A 20114-nucleotide genomic window follows, 5' to 3' on the forward strand; every position below is an offset into this window, starting at 1 on the left:
GTGCATTAATTTTCCAAAAGTAGTTCATTAGCACTTTATTCATAATGAATGGGACGGGGGAAGAGACGTACAGGGAAAGGCTTGTCAATGAAATTGTTCCTCATCTTCGTGTCTGAGCACTTTGGGAGGTTAATTAAAATTGCAGTTTAATTAGATTTGAGGTGTGTGTCAGACTAAACGGAATCTCCCCTGACTGCCTGCTTGATCCCAATAACTACTATCCCAAATACTGTATGCCAAAAGATATCCCACATCAAAAGGAAAACCATTCACATTACTGTTTTTTAAGGAGTAAATATAAACAAAAATCTTTTGACACAACCTCAAATACAACATCAAGAAAACAAGTCATTTACTCGTTTAGTAGTATTCTGAGAGTTTGTAAATATGATGTTCGGGAATTTTCTCTTTGATTCTCTTTAAAAGAAAAAATTATCTAGTTCAATTCAACATAATTTATATATAGATATGTGCCTTATTTATAGGAGAGCAACGGCAAAGTATTCACATAAAAAAAGGGGTGAATGGAACAAGAACAAAGAAATGGTGCAAACCAGGTTGAACCTGTCCCGATCAGAGGTCTGCATGTTACAGGCATGGGTGTTTACCAATGCATCACGGATAATTTAACAAAACACCTGTAATATAGCATCAAAACAAAACACACACACACACACACACACACGCACAGTATGTTTCAAACATTTGGGAATGTGACAGAAGTTCAGAGGCACTATCCTCGCCTCTCAAATCCCCAGGTTCTACCTTCCTTCAAACCCCTAGTGACACTCCAAAAATAGGTGAGATGCTGAATGGCATGCAACAGTATGTGACCATGGAGGCAGCAAAAAAGCTATTGAGCTACTCTCTGGAGATCCAAATGCCCTTACTGTGACGTTCCCTCTGGAGACAGTATTCTGGGCCAAGGTCTAACAACAGTCTACATGACTCTTCAGCAGGTACTGAACAACATTCTGTTCAGATTCAGAATAGTGTATTTTTAAGTGTTTGAGTCCAAATAAGGCAGGTTTCAATCCCCTTAGGAATCAAATTTAAATTCTTTACTGTCTAGGCAGGGGCGTCCAATACTACTCCTGGAGGGCCACCTTCCTGCAGAGCTCAACTCCATTCCCAATTCTCAAACACACCTGAACCAGCTAATCAAGGTCTTCAGGATTTCTAGAAACTTCCAGCTAGATGTAATTGAGCAGGTTGGAGCTGAACTCACCAGGAAATTGAACCTCCAGGAACAGGATCGGACACCCCTGGTATATGGCCTATTTGCGTGCTTTACAAACTATGACAGCAAGTGAAAAGAGCAAGAGAGTGATTCTACCAAAATGCAAATCAATCAATCAATCAAACAAGAGTCTACCCCTACTAAAAAAGGGTCTGTCCAGGCTTCTTAGCTAAACTAGCAAGACTTGGTCAACGAGCTTCTGGAAGTTCATGATAATCTAAACTTTTTTGTTTGTTTGTTTGTTTGTTTTTGTGTGTGTGTGTGTGTGTGTGTGCGCGCATGTGTTTTTGTGACACATCTGGACACATTCATCTTCGGAACACAGTTTAAGATATTTTAGATTTAGTCTGAGAGCTTTCTGTCCCTCCATTGAAAATGTACGGTAGACTGTCCATGTCCAGAAAGGTAATAAAAACATCATCAAAGTAGTCCATGTGACATCAGTGGGTTAGTTGAATTTTTTGAAGCATCGAAAATACATTTTGGTCCAAAAATAACAAAAACTACGACTTTATTCAGTATTGTATTCTCTTCCGGGTCTGTTGTCAATCCGGGTTCACGACTCCGCAGTGACGCTGCTGACGTAAGACGCTGCTGACGTGTTATCCGGTGCGCCCGAGCTTCGTTTACAGTCTGAGGGAGACGCACGCTGTATTCAAGCTATTCTACATTGTTTGTATTTTGGTATTGCTATATTTTTTAAAATGGTGCGTAAGTGTGCATGTCGCGGATGTCCTAATTGCGAAAAAAAACAACCACGGCGACGTAAAAGTGCATTACCAACGCCGACAGATTAAAGGATTCAATGGAATCAATTCAATGGAAACAATTCAATGGAAAGGATTCCGGAAGAGAAGACAATGCTGAATAAAGTCGTAGTTTTTGTTATTTTTGGACCAAAATGTATTTTTGATGCTTCAAAAACTTCTAACTAACCCAGTGATGTCACATGGACTACTTTGATGATGTTTTTATTACCTTTCTGGACATGGACAGTATACCGTACATACATTTTCAATGGAGGGACAGAAAGCTCTCGGACTAAATCTAAAATATCTTAAACTGTGTTCTGAAGATGAACGGAGGTCTTACGGGTTTGAAACGACATGAGGCTGAGTCATTAATGACATAATTTTCATTTTTGGGTGAACTAACCCTTTAACTCATGATGATTATAAATGTCAGACCTTTACTTCGACCATTGCATCATTATAAGCTCTCTCTAATCAGACACAAAAGGCCATGACGTGTAAGCCATGACATGTAAGCTCCCTCTGTTTTAAGAAGCACAAAAAAAACTGTAATATAACTGTTTCCACACTAGCACCCCATTGCCCTGCGCTCCAGACACATCCCTGTGCAATGACGTGCAGATGAATAACACCGTAAACAGGGAGAATAAGCTTTATTTTACGTCCGACCTCTGCTTCCCACCGCTCTCTGCTAAAAACAACAGCATTAGGCTCTAATGGATCCGCTGGAGAGCCGGGTTCACCTTCGCCATTACTCCCCAGGCCTCCGCACCCAGCGGGCAAGGCACTCCATCAGCCCCAAGGTCAACCTGATAGTTGCCCCTGTTCTCCAGCCTCTCTGATGATGCCCCTCACCCCTGGAGCGACCCCCCTCCTCACCTCAGATCACTTGTGTTCCCCCTGCTCTCCTTGCCCTGTCCTCTCTGGGTCCCTGGATGCCACCTGATGATGAATGGAGCACAATTAGCTCCATCCACCACTGCACTGGATTTGCCCTGCTCTCTCCATCTCACAGAAATGAGGCCGTCAAACTGGGGAAACATCATCAAGCTGGGCACCAACAGGCAAACCAATATAGCTACTACAGTGTAAAAAAATATATATTTTCATGTTTTGTTATCATAACATTTTTTATTTTGTCAAATCAACTTCCATAATTAATGTGGTTCAGATAACATAATATTTTGAGTTTCTGTTAATAAAACCAATCACCTTCATTGTATTAACTCAAATTTTTAATTTCACTGAACTCAAAATTTCAAGGTAACTTACTTTTTGAAGTTAAACCAAGAATTCTTTTTTATAGTATATAAATATGCAAAACAACACATTTTCAAAGTTGACTAGTCAGTAGGTGGTCAACAACAAACATTCCATATAATTAGGCCCGTTATGACATCACGTTTCTTAGGGTCAAAATATTTACCCAAAATATATTTAGAATATTTTCTTTGTCAGAGATAATGGTAACACTTTAAAATAAGGTTTCATTAGCATACTTAACTACTTTAGTTAACATGAACTAAGAATTTACAATACTTCTCCAGCATTATTAATCTTAGTTAATGTTAATTTCAACATTTTCTAATACTTTATTAAAATCAAATGTTGTATTTGTTAACATTGTTTGTGCATGTTAGTTCACAGTGCATTAACTAATGAACAGCTGGATTTTTATTAACTAACATTAACAAAGATTAATAAATATTGTAACAAATGCATTGCTCATGGTTAGTTCATATTATTTAAGTAATATATTAAGTAAGTTAAGTAATATAGTGTAGTTGAGTAATATATTTAATATATATATAAGTAATGTTAACAAATGAGACCTTATTGTAAAGTGTTACCATAGTTTAAAATCTAAATAACCTAGTTGTCCTTACTAATTGATTGTCGGTTGTTGGACTAGACAACCATTGTAACCAATCCCATACCCTAGTAAAAAAAATTAATAAATAAAAAAAATAAAATATTATATTATATTATATTATATTATATTATATATATATATATATATATATATATATATATATATATATATATATATATATATATATATATATATATATATATATATATATATATATGCATTGATTTTATGCTAAGTGTAAAATATACATATACATTGTACTAAAATGGAACTACTGCAATTATACTTTAGATATACTTTAAATATCTTGTATTTAAAGACTGATATTACACAGTGACCATAATGTCCTTAATCCTAATATCAATATTAAAACACATTTTAGGCTTAATAAGAAATGTGTATTGTGCAAAACTCCATATAAACATTAATTATAATATTTATATCAGTAAGTCTCAAGTGATATGTCAGTAAATATGTAAATGGATTTGTAGTATACTTATGAAATAAATGCATTTAACATACATTTTGGTATAGTTTTTTTTTTTTTTTTTTTTTTTTCACCTGGGTAGAAAGAACCGTGGCATTTAACTATTAACATCTTTAAAGCGGCAGTCCGTATGTTTTGCCTCTTTGTTGCCATCTCTGTTTGAAACCTGCAACTGCAGTTATTTGCGTAATTATCTTCACGTGGGTTGTGTATTGGCACGGCTCCTCGGCGCGGATTAATCTAATGTTTGCTATCGGTCACCACACCGGTGTGGATATTGTACTTCGGAATCACTGATTCTACGTCTTGGAAGTATGACCAAAATAAGAATTTTCACTGGAAAATACCATGTCTGCCACATGTCACAACTGAGAAAAAAAACATAACAATAAATCACTACTGTTTATGCTGATTAAATCTACTGATCGCTAATGTCAAACCATGCAAATTATTATTGTTATAATTTGTTCTCAAATTGTTAATGTTAACAACATCAGAATTGTGTGACTATATGTAATTTAGTGTGTATTAGCACTACCTGTAGATTTCATTTTTGGTAGCCACTCCGCAGTCCAAAGTTTTTTTTGCTTTTGACTACGGGAGAATCTCCAATTGTCACTGATGATTGTCATTTGGATCTTTCTGTATTACAATCCGCCATCAAAATGATAAGTTTAATTATTCCAGCTGCTGTGAGAAAAGGCTATAAATGATCCACTACCAGCAGCAGCAGCCTACTAGCTAGGACTCCTTCTTTCTGTTTACAGATGTGACGTAATGACGCAAAGACGAACGGCTGCATGCTCAAATTTCCCGCGGAAACCCACCAGTACCGATTTTATTATAAAACATTATTACAGGCTTCCCATTGTGAATCAGGCTAAGGTAAGGAGATAGTTCTGAACACTGGCTGGTTATGTACTTGCTCAAAAATTGATTTTGTATCAATTTTAACCAAAAAAAGTTACAGACTGCAGCTTTAATTTATTGCCCCATTACATTAGACAATACAAAATGACACCCAGTCTGTGTGCTGAGATGCCATGAGACGTTCTCAATTTCAAAAGTTTCCTTGAGCGATGCGCTTCTCAAAAGGATATAAATGGCAATGGCATTCCTCCACTTCGGAGACAAACATCAATACACCCTCATAATTCATTTATAAACCCTCTTCTTGGAAGCTGCTTTCCTTGCTTTACAGCACAGGTTCAGTGTTCCTTTATCTTGAGTTGAGCTGAAAATGAGTTTCTCATGAGATGACGTCATTGGGTCAGCCAATGGCTGTCGCTCTGGCTGTTCTGAAAAAGGTTAATGATAGCACAAACATGTATGCCCCAATGCACCCTGAATGCTTAGGTTAGTAAAGCACACTAAACCATAAGGAGAAAGCCCAACCCCAAAAGCCATTACTTTCTACCAAGCATGTCGCCGTATTAAGGTGACCTACTGTAGCATTAGCACCCACCGAACAACCCATTTTATGAAGTGCAGGAAGTTTCCAGCTATTCCAGAGTCCATCAAAACTACTGGTCAACAGGCTGGTTCTTCAAGATAAGGAAGGAAGAGTGACAACTGAGAACAAAGTGAAAGGTGAAAGGGAGCGACACACAACCCTGCTTGGCGTGACAGACGATGAGCCATAGAAGTGAGACACGGGGACATACGGACCGCACTTACCACCATCACGCGAATCCACTCAAAGTGCCAAGAAGCCAAAATATCCGCAAGGATATGGCTTTCCGGCAGCCGGCCATCCTGGGAGGGGACTGAACCCGGCACCTTGTGGACCAGAATAAATTGAGATCTTTTTAAAGCAGGGTTACAAAAGGAAAAGTGTTAGACAAAAAAAAAAAAAAAAAAAAAACATTGATGGCTACTAAGATGGCTCAGGACCCTTGAGAGAGAGAGAGAGAAAAAAAAATCACCTGATACAAAGGCAAAATAGAGAAATCAAACAATGAAGCTATTTTACACAACAAGACAATGCCCTGAGTGTGTGTGTAGGATTTTTTCTAATCTCTCTTTATTAGCCAAACATGATTAAAATGCAGTTCCTAGGAGCATCTCTCCCCTAAATAAAAAGAAAAGGGAAAAAAGCCAAGAAAAAAAGTCAAAAGCATCTTTTACAGCATGAATCTTTTCATCTTTTAGAGGCGCTGAGAAGAAAAGGAGCCAGAGAAGCACAAACATTCTCTCTTTCTCTCTGTATTCTCCTTAGCACTGAAGAAAGCCATGTTACCTGAGGATACGCGTCGCGTATCACAAGCTCAATAGCCCCAGAACAAGTTTTCAGTCACAGTTTTTCAAAGTAATAAAAATAATCCCTAGCACACTCTTTAGTCCAATTACATACTGCCATACAGCTATCACCCAGATCAACCCCCTGCCTCTGCTCGGCTGGGTTTAACCCTCCGTGTGTTATCTACAGATAAGGCTCGCTTGTAATGCTAGATTCTAGCGGACATAAATGTGCGTGAATCGGGATCAGATTGTCAGCGTTTCACAGTGCAGAGAGGTTAGCTTATGTTTCTCCCTGCTAAAGTGGCTGTGTTGTGGTGGTGAGAGTGGGTAAGAGTAGGCTGAACGCTAAAAACAAGGTCAGGTCCAGAGAGAGAGAAATAAAATAAACAGAAGATAACTTTTGCTTTCTTCATTTAACACATATGATTGTTATTCTTTTGCTCACAAGGTTCCCATTAAATATTTAAAGGCACTGCATACAGTAGATCTGCATTCCTTTATACTATTATATAATTATTATTTAGTTCATTCATTTGGCAATATATTATATATTATATAACAGCTTTATAGATTGCCTGTTTGATAAACCACATATTAATTATGTCTCATGTTTAACCAGTATCTACATAAGAGCCAGTGGAAAATTCCCAAAGGACTGGCCAAGATAAAGCTGTTCTCTGCGAAAATATGTTCTCCCAAAGCATCTAAACCAGTGGTTCCCAACCACATTCCTGGAGGCCCACCATCACTTCACATTTTGCATGTCTCCTTTGTCTGACACACCCATTTTAGATCTTTGAGTCACTACTAATGAGCTGATAACCTTAATGTGTGTGTTTGATTGAGGAGACATGCAAAATGTGCAGTGTGTGTTGGTGGGCCTCCAGGAATGTGGTTGGGAACCACTGGTCTAAACGAACTGTAAAATAGGTGCTGTGTTTATATAGGAGTCAAATATTTGAGGTTTAAATAACTACATTCTCGCCTAAAAAAACTCTTAAAACTATATTTCGTGACACAACAACAGTAGTATTTGTAAAAAAAAAACATGACAGGCACCACAAGCGGAGTGATACAGTTCCTGTGCTGATACTGGGGAATATCCCACATCTCTCAGCCAATCAGATTCAAGAATCAGAACGTTGTGTATATATGTTGTGTAATGTAATGTATAATATTAATTATACATTACATTAAGTCATTTCGCAGACGCTTTTATCCAAAGCGACTTACTGTTGTTCTCATGTTGTTTTGATTCTGCTTTTCTCATTTGTATGTAAGTGCTGTGTGAAGTCACAGTTATGACAGTAACATGCTCATAGCAAGGAATAAAAAAAATAAATAAATAAAAAATACACAAATAGATGGAAGAATAGAAATCAAGGTAAGTGCTACTATTACTGGTTCAAGTGCTGATGAAAAAGATACGTCATTAGCATTTTTTTGAAAATGGTTAGAGACTCAGCTATATATATATATATTATATGTCAATTATACTGTACAATCTGAGGAGTGTTTGAACAGAAACAGCTGAAAAATTAATCAAGTTAACACTGTTCACAAGATTGTGGTCCGTAAAATTTTTATTTTTTTTAATTTATAAAAAATATTTTTTATAGTATTTTACAATATTTATAAAAGTTGGTTATTGGACTAAGAATTATTAGAATGATTTCTAAATGATCAAATGGCACTGAATGAATGCTTTGATGTCACAGGAATAAATTTAAAAAAATATATAAAATATATTAGAATAGAAAATAATGATATAAATTGCAATATAAAAATGTTACTGTTTTTTTTTTTTTTTTTTTTTAACCTTTTTTTTTTTTAAAAATGCAGCTTTGGTGAGCATAAGAGAATTTAAAGTGACCAATAATATTAACAACCCCAAACTTTTGAAATTTTTTTTTTTAAGTTTAGAGTTTATTCACAAATACCACTACCAGCAAATTCTATAATACAGCAGGGGTACAGAAATACGAATTTGGTATAGTGAAATGGGTCCCCCAAAGAAGCTAAAAAACTTATAGGTGGGGGCCCATAGTTTATGGAAAAAAGAAAAAAAAAATAGAAATGGAACAGACAAGGTACACATTAACATACATATACTCGTCAACTTTTGACACACTTATAGCTAGCAACCTGAATAATAATCGCATAACACCCTGTTCACGGCACAAATATTTAAGATAACTCCATTGTCTTTCCACAGTTTGTCTAGGGGCATACTTGTAGTATATATTTCTGGCCTAAAAGCTAAATTTAGAAATTAATTCACAAAACAGAGACCTTTATGGAAACCGACAAGCTTTTGACAACAAACAATATCCTGTTTTTTCTCTCTTCCTCTGTCACTGTTTTGCTTCACATTCATATCGAATGCTTGTTTATTTATAAGACGTACAACATACGGTTAAATGCCATCTTTAATATCCAGTCGAGCAAGCAGCACATTCGCGCACACTTCCTAACAGCTGTTGGGCATGTAAGGAGGCGTGCGTGAGTTGTGGTAAGCCTGTGAGCATGACATGATTGCAGTGTGTATCTTATCTGGGGCGGCTCCTCCTCAGGCTGTGTGTGTATGTGTAGGTCCATTACTCCAGTGCCCAGCCATGCGTACACTCCTAATCTCAGCACTCTTTCACCCTCTCTCTTTCGCTCCCTGGAGACACTGGTGCTATCATCCTGGCTGCTTCTCAGACGGAGCACTAGCGCTGATTATCCCTCCGTACTATCCGGACACATGTCCGCACATCACCGGTTCAGATGACATCACCGAAATAGCCAAAATTTGTGCCAAAAAAAAAAAAAAAAAACTTGTTCCAATAGTGAAAAGAAAATGAATGGGATGCTGTAGTGCATGTTACTGAAAAATACATTAAAAAAAAAGGTAACACTTTAGTATAGGGAACATAATATAAACTATTAACTATGACTTTTCCCCTCAATAAACTACTAATTTACTGCTTAATAATAGTAAGGTAGTTGTTAAGTTTAGGTATTGGGTAGGATTAGGAATGTAGAATAAGGTCATGCAGAATAAGGCATTAATATGTGCTTAATAAGTTCTAATAAATAATAATATTCTAGTAATATGCATGCTAATAAGCAATAGTTAAAAGCCCCTAAAATAAAGTGTTACCAAAAAATGATTAAAACTGTTATTTACCGCTTTTGTCATTATTTTCTTCTACTAAACACAAAATGAGATATTTAGCAAAAATATCCAGGCAGCACTTTTCCAAGCAGTTCAAATGAATGGGAAATTCAGTCTTCAAAGAGAGACAAAACAGCACCATAAAAGTTATATAAAAGTGTCATTTTGCACTACGTATATCCTTCTAAATAGGTTTGCTGAAGGAACAAACACTTCACCAGGGGCATAGCCAGAACTTTTTTTCAGGGGTGGCCAGGTAAGACCCACTGATTTCAATGGGGTGGAAAGAACAAGAAAGAAAGAAAAAAATCTCTGCATCAAATCTAGAGAAAAACAAGCATCTAACTGTGACAGCGTGGAGTCTGAGTTGAATACCTTGCCACATAAATAGATTTCATTTAACTGCACCTCAACAAACACTGGTTAAACTAGTCCCACTGCAATAACAGTGCTGCAATCAGATTACTCTTCCTCAAGCCACTTTCCCAAGATTGTCTGCTGCTCAGTTCTGCTCATTACCATGTGTGCCTAAAGGTAGAAACATTCACATTAACCCTAACTGTCACAAAAAAGTAGGGGAATCTCGTTTGAATGCTGCACTCGCATCTCGCGTCTTTTGCAGCGTCTCGCACGTGACACAGCATTCTAAAAACACAGTGCTCCAGTTAAAATACGTCTATAAACTTTGCTTTTTTTTCATTCCACTGCCCTCTTAAATGCAAAATCGAGTTCTGTGTGAAAGTCCAATCTACTGAGCTACTTTGCATTTGCAATTTGCATTGTTTTTTGTTGCTTAATGGACGTGTTTGACCATTGCGCTCATGTCTCGCTCTGCTGTGTTTTGTTTATGCTCATAAAGCTGCTTCGCCAAGTGTGCTCTGTCCACTTATTATAGGCATCTTTGGGCTTGTTCTTTTTTTTACCATATTAAGAGGTGAACTGCAAGTTCAGCTGGAGTGTGTATGTGTAAAAGTCAGCTGTTAATGTGGTCAAAATGCTTGTGCAACAGGGCTGGCCAGAGTGGTGCTCAAGCTTCAATCAGAGGTGGCACTGGCCTGAAAATCCTGAAAATATGATTCCTGAAAGTTGCAGATTATGTCAGATTTGTGGATGAATTATTCTGCGGAGTCAAATCTTTTCGACTAATTGGTTGATCTGGTTTACAAAATTGTTGTGAATGATTCATTCGTTCTCGAGTTCAACTTGCTGATTTACGGTTTACAGATTATCAGTCATTAACGATTTATTTTTTGTTTTGTTTTTCATACAAAACAATTTGCTTATCGCTCCAGAACAGCAAATAAGACATACTTATGACACTCACGTCTTTTTTTTTTTTTTTTTGAGCTTGTTAAATCTCATTTTATTGTAATTGCATGGAAAAGAGCGACCAGCACACTGTTCAAATGTTCTTCATTTATGTTTCACAGAAGAAAGAATGTCCTATGGGTTTAATAATGACATGATGGTGAGTAAATGATGACAGAAATATGATTTTTAGGTTAAAAACAACATCCTAGTTCATATGAAGCAAAAAAGCCTAGCATATGATTTATGACAGATGAGTATTAGATGCAAAAAATAGTGAATGGTAATGAACATACAAAACCTTTGCAAACTTTCTTTGGGAAAGTGGCTGCACACAAGTGCGAGACAGCTGTGGCACAAGCGGAGCATTAGGCATGTTATCGTAGCGTACCCAATGCTACTCCTTAATTCCACACTAGCATATCTGAGAGAGGTTTAACAATGTGAGGCACATTCATTATCACCTGGATAATTACCTGCCATTCTGCCAGTGTGTTTACATGTGTTTGGCGGAGCAGGTGTTAAAATATTTTGGCTGTTATTGTCGGGATTGCTGATGAATTTGGTGGAGTCTGAGAGCTCTCCAGAGAGCTATTCAGCACTGTAAGCACACATGTACACATCCACATGCACACACACTGGCACTAGCCTGGCAAAGAGAAAGTGAGAAGTGTGTGGAAAGCATATGGCTTACAAAGTCATGTACCCAGCATGCTTTTGCATCAAAATTGTTTAACCCTAAAATCCATGATCGCAAAAAGTGCTGTAGAAGTTATTTTGAAACTGTAGCTTTCTATGCTAAATGCTAAATAATTTGAGGTTAATATGAAATCAGATTTGGCCCTATTTACTTGCTCTTTTAACGTCTGTCTGCGTTATTCCAAAAAGACTTCATAATGCGTCTTCATAATCTATCATCTAAAACTTGCTATTCACAAATTACTTGTCCATTGACGTCAATCTGAAAGAAAAAGCAGGAGATTGTTCCTCTCCCAAAACCCCAAACTTATGTTTACAGGACTGCTAGCTTGAATATTTGCTCTTTAAAGAAGCAGAGATATCGAATAGGTCAATTGTGCTTGAGGACTTTCACTCCTGAATGCTTGTAAAATTTGAGGCAACAGAAAATGGCTGGCATTCATATAAATGTTTTAGTGAAAATATATTCAGATAAATATTGTTATTAAAGATAATTCAGTGGGAAAAGTGTGGACTTTTATTTTCACTGCAGACTTTTTGAAGTGATCTAAGATCTAAGGAGTAAAATGACAGTTTTAATGGAATTAGCAACATTTTGTTAGTAACTTGCAGACCAGCAAACTACAGTATTAAAAGGGGAAAGTTTGACTGTAATTAAACTACTTTAAATTATGAGTTTCAAAACAGCTTCCTCAACACCGATTTGATTTAACATAGCCATGTGCACTGCAGAAAATCGCCATTTTAAAATATTTTTACAGTGTCACTTGCACTAACCTTGCTTTCACCTGATCTCTTCTTCTCCCTCTCTTTTTCTTGTTTTGGAACCAATTGCCTACTTGGGTAAAACAACTGAGCCGTCTCCATCAATTAGCCTTGACTTTGGACTTTCATTAAGAGTAATTGACTAATATCTGCAGTGAGTCTGAAGAAAGACACTTTTAACTATCACGAAACAGTTTGTTAAGTAGGAACACATGTCTTGGCTCAAACTATGCCTGCAAGAGGTCCCCAGTCCAATGCAAAACAGGTGCCTGCCATGTAATACCCCATTTAGCCCCTGGGGCAAAGGTTATCCAGCTAATAGCTTCCTAGTGGAGACTAAGGAAGAGCTGAAGACTAGGCCTGGCCTAAACATCTGGGACATATTGCACATACTTGCAACATATGCTTCAGGTTCAATTAAAATGAGGCCTTGGCACATTTATCCATTTTTTTTCCCCTTTCCTTCATCCAGTGAAAGTAGTCCTACCCTGATGTGACCTCAGTATTTTACTGTTTGAACAAACAGAGAAGGTAATGAGAGTGTGAGGTCATCAATATAATGACATGAAGAGAAGAAAGTAAACAGACCAGAAGAAAGAACTGCAAACTAGTGTTGAGGAGTAACTAAAAATATGATTATTATTATTGCAGCTGTTTTCTCAAATAAAGTACCAAGCTACTGTTGGCCTGACAAAATTGTGCATCACCATATTTTTCATCACATTGTATTGCACTTTACAGTAGAGTGATGTGAAGCCTCTGTCATCTGTAATTGGTAATCTGTATTGGTAAGTATGCTTCATTTTAATAAAACTGTTAAAAAATAAATAATATTCATAAATAAATAATTCATTGATCAAATAAATGATTCAACAATTCGACCTAAATATTTAGTAAAATGCTTCTGTTTACCACTATGTTTTTATTTAAGGACAACTTTTTGTTCTTTCTAGTTGTATTTTTTTAATCAAATATATATAGCAATTAATTTCAATATAATTCCATCTTATTTTTTTGCGACATATACAGTAAATGCTCTAATAGAGTGCAACCGTGATTGTCCAACAATTTTGCTACGGAAATTCTGTTCAAAAGTAAAAAAAAAAAAAAAAAAAAAAAAAAAAAAAAGTACTTGAAAATTGATGAAAAAGACAAAAATACAAGACTGTGTATTAAATGTCATAAAACTACATATGCAATGAAGCATTGAATCAAAAAAAAAAAAAAACAATATATTTGTGATTATGTACATTTTTGCCTATATACTCCTTAAAAAAAAAAAAAAAGGTTGACCATTGTTGAACTTTGTATAATTTGTCAAGCTATAGGCTAATCATAATTCAAAGTAGCCTCCTCAACACTGATGCAAACTCGAATTGAAACCATTTAAATCAAAACTATGCAAACTAAGACAATGCAAGAGGAGAAAGATAAGGCAAAAGGACAGAGAAAGGACATCAGAGAAGAAAATTAGCCTCTCAACTTTCCAACAACTCAGGAGGAATAACAGATCCTTGACAACATTAATACAGATACCCATTTAATTCTTCTGCCTATGACTTTCTACTTCATGCTCTTTCAAAGTCCACTAAAGGGGAATGTGTGTAAGATGTCATAGGTTATGTTTTCATCTTGATACGTTCACATTGCTCGAAAAAAGTACTTGTTGACTTTCTTGTTGACCGATTTCCAGACAAAATACTAATATTTTGGCAGGCAATAACATGTATCTGCCTGCTCAGAACCATTAAAATGCTTCCTCTTAAATGCTGCTGGGGCATTTGGCCTGAGGTCATTTGAATGCTATTAATTGCACTTCAAAGGCCTTGAGAAATATCAGAAGCTCAACACAGAGACCCTGAAGCCACGTTTATTTATGCCTATGTGGTTCCCCTTTATTCTGGGTAAAAAGGAAACATGTACTGCAACTCTGTAGACTTCAGATGCTAGCATCTCTGAGAAACCAGCTGTGGATCTTTACTATATAAATGTGGCTTTAAGTGTTAAATACACACAAAATAAACAATGACCTATTGGTATTTGAGTGAGTCAAACATGAGAAATACTGCATTTTCATTACATTTCACTTTAGAGGAGAACATTTGAGCATTACATATACATCGGTGTTGAAATACATGTTTGAGAGTGGCACCGATAATTACCTTGTCATCTCTGTCAAAGTCTTCCTCCTCGTCCTCCAGCAAATCCTCCACAGCTTGCTGATGTGCATTGTGAAGAGCAGAACAAAAGAGAAGAGAGCAGGGGAAAAAATAAAAAAGAAGAAAAAAAACAAAGAGAAAATCAATTTCACATGTACACTTAGTAACATCTCCACATCTTCAAGTGAAAACAAATGATAGCACATAGTCCTCTGATAGAAAGCAAACCCTCTGAGTCTGACCTCAGTCTCTAAAGTCATCAGTTGTGTCCTCTTGTCCATAAGGTTAAAACCTCAATAGAGCCTTTGGCAAAGGGAGGCTGATGACATAGAACGTTAACTATGTGCTTCAGTGGACCAGATCCAGGCCAACAATGGTCCCTTCAAAACCCCTTCAGGTTTTCATACTTAACTCAAGCACACAAAGAGCCGTATGCCCATGACCTCAAGAAATGCTGCTGGCTACTCGATTCTCCCAGAAGAACAAGCGAACACAGACCAGCAAAAAAAAAAAAAAAAAAATGATGAAAAGAATGATGCCGAGAATATTGAGAGCAAGATAGATAGCTAAACTAATCGTTTAGCAGTGTGAAAAACTGAAAGCACACATACAGTTTTAAAATACAAGCCAGTTTATATTTCAGTTTATGAATCTGTTTGTACCATATGCTATTGTAATTGAACTCCCTGTACTGATGTTATTTAGTTAAATATCTAATACTAATTATATGAATAATAGGCTATTATAATACTAATAATTTAATAATTGCTTGCTTACATCTCTGAATAATGGTTCTTGCTATGGATATACAGTATCTACGGTCAAGGTAATTTTGCCAATTAAGACATGTTCCTGGAACAACATTCCTGTTTGAAAAAACTGAGTCCTAACCCTATCCCTACCCCTAAGCCTAACCCTACCCATAACCTTTCCCTAAAATCAGAGGGGAAAAATTATAGGTGAATAACCCTGATGTAGAAGCACCTGCAACCCTGGTTGTAAACCTAAATGTGACAAACTGTAAACTTGTCCATCAAATCTGATTGGTTGATTGGAATGTTGTCCCTGGATCAACATGGAACAACATTCCAATTAACCCATCAGATGTTGTACTTGATGTGCTTGTCACATTCACCTTGTAGCTACCAGAATATCAGAGAGACTCATAGAAAATATCATAGATCCATAGAAATGGGCTCCTCTGATTTACACTAGTGAGCAACTGCTTCATAAACCACCCAGAACATCCTAGCAAGCACCTAGTAACACCCCTTGAAACTGCAGTATCGATGCTACACAACCACCCACAACATCATAGCCATGAACTTTGCACAGACAAGCATTATTTACACTAATTAAAAATTAAAAATCTACTTATAAAAGCAATGATAAAATAAACCAGATCACCTAATTATATTTACATCACATTTATTCATTCTTAGGAAAGTGCAGTCGTTGAGTTTATAGAATCTGCCACATATGTTTTACTCTCACAAACATAAAAAAAAAAAAAAAAAAACCCTTCTGTGTGAGCTGGTAATTTGGCAGCATTAATAATTCAGATCTCATTGGCTTGTTAATCAGAACTGTAGACACCAAAATAATCAGACGATATGTTGGCACACAAATAAAGAGTTTATCTCGGTCAACTGAAAACATTATATTTGGCCTCCGTGGCTCACAGGAGCCCAGAGGAGTGCGTATCACGTCTGTTTTTTTTGCCGGAGGACTGAAAAGACATAGATCATTATTTCTCTTCTTGTGGTTCCTCCTGTCAATCCCGCATCAAAGCTTCAAGGTCATGTGCTATTTACATACGACAACTCGGGCATCTGAAAACACCAAAAAGCTATCAGGGGAGGAATACATCTTTTTGATGATTTTTTTTTTTTTTTTTTTTTTTGGCTCATTGCATTTCATCAGTTTTTTTTTGTGACATCCAAAAATTGTTACTTAGCAAACAATAGCTTTTGTTCCTTTGTCTTGTCTAAAAGAGAGAGTGTATGGCTGCTATAAGCCTCTTATGTAAATGTAGCCTGCGGCAGAAACAAAAGGAGGGTTCAGGATAGATACACGCAGTGTTGCAAGGAGACTAGCGATGGTGTTTTGCGGAAGTCTAATAGAGCACGGATCGACTAGAAGAGCAATGTTGCTCCAGCACTAGGTTAGCCAGAGGTCATACGCTGGGAAAAAGAACTTGGAGGAAGTTGAACTTCAAGCAAACCTACGGTAGCTTAAACTTGAAGGTTCAGCAGTCAATATGTCTCACTTGCAGACAGAAATCCAGACTAGAATAGCATCAGAGCCAGACTTTAAGTCCATTGTTTGGCCTTTCGGTTAACAGCAGCACCATCTCCAGACCAGCGCTGTGACATCCATCCTGGTGAGTTAATGCACTTTCTCTTGCCTTCTGCCATCAGTGGAGGAAGAACCCTGCTATCTGCACTTTTAATTCTAACCTTCCCTGTGACAGGTGCGCTGGGAATAGACGCCCTAGCTAGACAAGCCATCCAACATGAAGATATGCACTTTCATTTTTTTCTTGCCTCTCAGCTCTCGCGCTTTCCCCTCCTCCAGCTCTTCTTTGAAATGTGAGACATCTCTAGCGTCTCCAGCTGCTCAGGGGCTGGCCCTGCTTTGTATGCCGCGTGTGGACGAAAGGCCCGGGAGAGCCCAGGCCTGGAAGGCTGATAAGGGCTCTCGCCGGAGCACATCGAGCCCAAACAGCCTCTTCACAGACTGTCAGAGCCCTGCTGGTCAGAGGGAGGGCTTGAGTTTTTGCCAGCACTGGCTGACTGTGGTCTGACCTCTGTAGGGGCTCGAGTCAAAGAGTACGACTGCTGGCGATGGAAGAAACTCTGTCGGTTCTGTTTGTGCGAAGTATTACGTTTCAATAAGAGCGGTCACGATTCAAATATGAGGACAATGGGCAAAATAATAGCTGGGATGTGTGGGAGAGAGACCGAGCAGCCAGTACGTCTCTTTGGGGCTGAGCTGTACGGGGCACACGGGCCGGCAAGAGGACGCGCCAGGGTCACGCGTATCCAGAAGCCGCGGGAGTCAGCGGTGTCATCGGTCCCAAAGCTCGAGCTCTACTGTAATCTGCAGCAGCCCTGAACCCACAGGACCCAGAAAAACACTCTGGCTTTCTGTTCCGTAAATAAACCCCGGCTTCCCGAGACAAGCCTGCGTCAACAATGGCAACGGCAGCCGTGACAAAAATCACACAGCTCTGCAGTGTTGTTAGCAAAATCACGGTTACAAAAGTTCACAAAGATGAAGTTCAGGAGCTGCCAAAGTTGCTCCCCGCCTCGCCTCCAACCTCGCCTGCGAGCCGCGGCGGCACGGGGGAAATCAGCAGGGCAACAAACGCTGCCAGTTCAAAGTGACGTGACCTTTTGATTTTGTCACCTGTCAGGGGCTGGCACGGAGGAGCGGAGACGTGTCTGCCAGGCGCGGGTGAAGCGCTGTCTCGCTAACGGGGGCACGGCGCTGGAAGAGGTGGTACCACTGAGGTGGATTAAAGGCCTAGAGCACCTCTCGGCTCGTCTTCTCACTCTTCCTCATCCTCTCCCGGCCCTGCCGTCACACTTCTCGCTTTTTTGTTGTCCCTGTTGAGCCCGCAGCTGAAACACCAGCCTGAGAGTAAGACAAGCTCTACCATGAAGCGCCTCTAGGAGCACGGCTGGCAGACAGACTCTTGCTCTGGTTCTCTTTATGTTGTCGTTTCGTGATTGACACTGGAGGTGGGCTTGACAGGCCTTCGTTTCCCGCCACAGCAGCCCACCTGTACCAGCGTATCCTTTATTCATGAAGCTCCATCCAGGCTGTTTGTTTTTCAAATTACACACACCGGAAGAAAAAGACAAAACACTGCTCAAACCAGACAAAACAAAAGGTTGGAAAAAGTTTATTCGCTAACTTGCTCTCTGTTTCATGTAAAACACTGACACTGTAAACAGTGAAGAAATAAGCAAACAGACTAAGAACAAACAGATATAGGTTTTAGCTCGTCAGTCTTCATATGTTTACAAAAAGATTCAACTAAAGGTGAAGTGTAATTTATCCACCACTGGTAGCATTTTGCAATGACAGCAGTGTTTAAGTCATTTGCATGGGATAGGGAAAAAAAAGCAGTTTAACATTTAAAGCCCATGCTTTGTTCACACATTTCACCTTTGACATTTGCATGAAATGTAAATTCTCCCTATTTAAATTCACTATCTTCTTTTTTTTTTTTTTTTTTTTTTTTTCCATAACTGGACCATCTGGTGAAATGACAGATTTAATTCGGGTGATGTATACTTAACTTCTCCAATCACTTTGTCTGCCCCATCAACTAAAAACTTGCATTCAGATCTGCCTCCATCCAATCAACAACCAATGGATAGAACCAAGTCCCTGTCCTACATTTTTTTTCTTTCCAATTACTCATATGGCCGAAGTTGTCATGACATTATATCAATAATCCATATGTACATCACAACATGGAAGAAAAGAGGTCTCTACTTCTGTTACATAATGATCACGGATTTAATTATATAACATTAAATGAAGGACTTCATTCTTTATAACATCTCTTACTTGAAACAAAACTTAAAAGATGATACTTATGTGATACTTATGTTTCATTCAATGTTATTGTCCAGCTCTGGCTGAAAACTGGTCTAGAGTCAATAATAGTTTCTCCAAGAGCTGGTAGATGGTGAAGACATGCAAAAGGAAGACAATTCAAATTATACGCTAAAAATGATTGCATCATTGGATTACAAAATTTGATTTTTACATTTTCCATAGAAAATGTTAGTGGTGCTTTTCAGTGCAAAACTCGCTGCCATGATGTCACGATGTGCTGGGTGGTTACCAGGGTGTTGCGATGTTGGTGCTAAGGTGCTCTTAGTGGTTTTAGCATGTTGCTAAGTAATTGTTAGGATATTCTGGGTTGCTGCTAGGTGTTTACTATGGGGTTTAGCATGGTTGATAGGTGGTTGCCTACAGAGCCCATCCCATGACCCTGCTGCTTTCTTTAATATAAGTCTTTGTGATGTTTCAAAAATAAGTACTATCACTTTGGAAAAAAAAAAAAAAAAATCACATGTCTCCAAAACAAACCGCATATCATTCATGTCCATAGCATAAACTTAGCAGGATGAGTTATACTTAGTTTAGTACTGAGTTTAATACTTATGAGTTTAGAGCAGTGGTTTAGGAACTTCCAAGCAAGGGGTCTAACAATGACTGAAAAGTGACTCAATAAAACTTTATTCTGATGGTCCCTTTAGATCATTCTGTCAACTATAAGTAACATTGCAACTGTAAACCCTCACCCAGAGCCTACTCGCCCCGCTCTACGTGAGCCTCGAACCTGGGTCTCCGGCGTGGGAGTCAGCGCCAGCCGATTTTGCCGGGGCTTCAGCCCCGAATGTTTTG

General features: G+C 38.0%; 1 protein-coding gene across 4 annotated transcripts in view; it reads right to left on the reverse strand.

The window, feature by feature from the left end:
• The window catches only part of mctp1a (multiple C2 domains, transmembrane 1a), a 197229-nt gene that overhangs the window by 25222 nt on the left and 151893 nt on the right, over positions 1-20114 (reverse strand). For 2 of the 4 annotated variants that reach the window (XM_067407028.1, XM_067407027.1), the window contains 2 exons: positions 14688-14744; positions 6030-6131 (listed from right to left, as the gene is read on the reverse strand). In XM_067407028.1, coding sequence (XP_067263129.1) covers positions 6030-6131; positions 14688-14744 — 159 coding nt within the window. The remainder of the gene's footprint in view (positions 1-6029; positions 6132-14687; positions 14745-20114) is intronic. The other 2 variants (XM_067407030.1, XM_067407029.1) reach the window with 1 other exon arrangement.

The sequence above is a fragment of the Chanodichthys erythropterus genome, chromosome 13, assembly GCF_024489055.1.
Source record: "Chanodichthys erythropterus isolate Z2021 chromosome 13, ASM2448905v1, whole genome shotgun sequence".
Taxonomy (NCBI): domain Eukaryota; kingdom Metazoa; phylum Chordata; class Actinopteri; order Cypriniformes; family Xenocyprididae; genus Chanodichthys; species Chanodichthys erythropterus.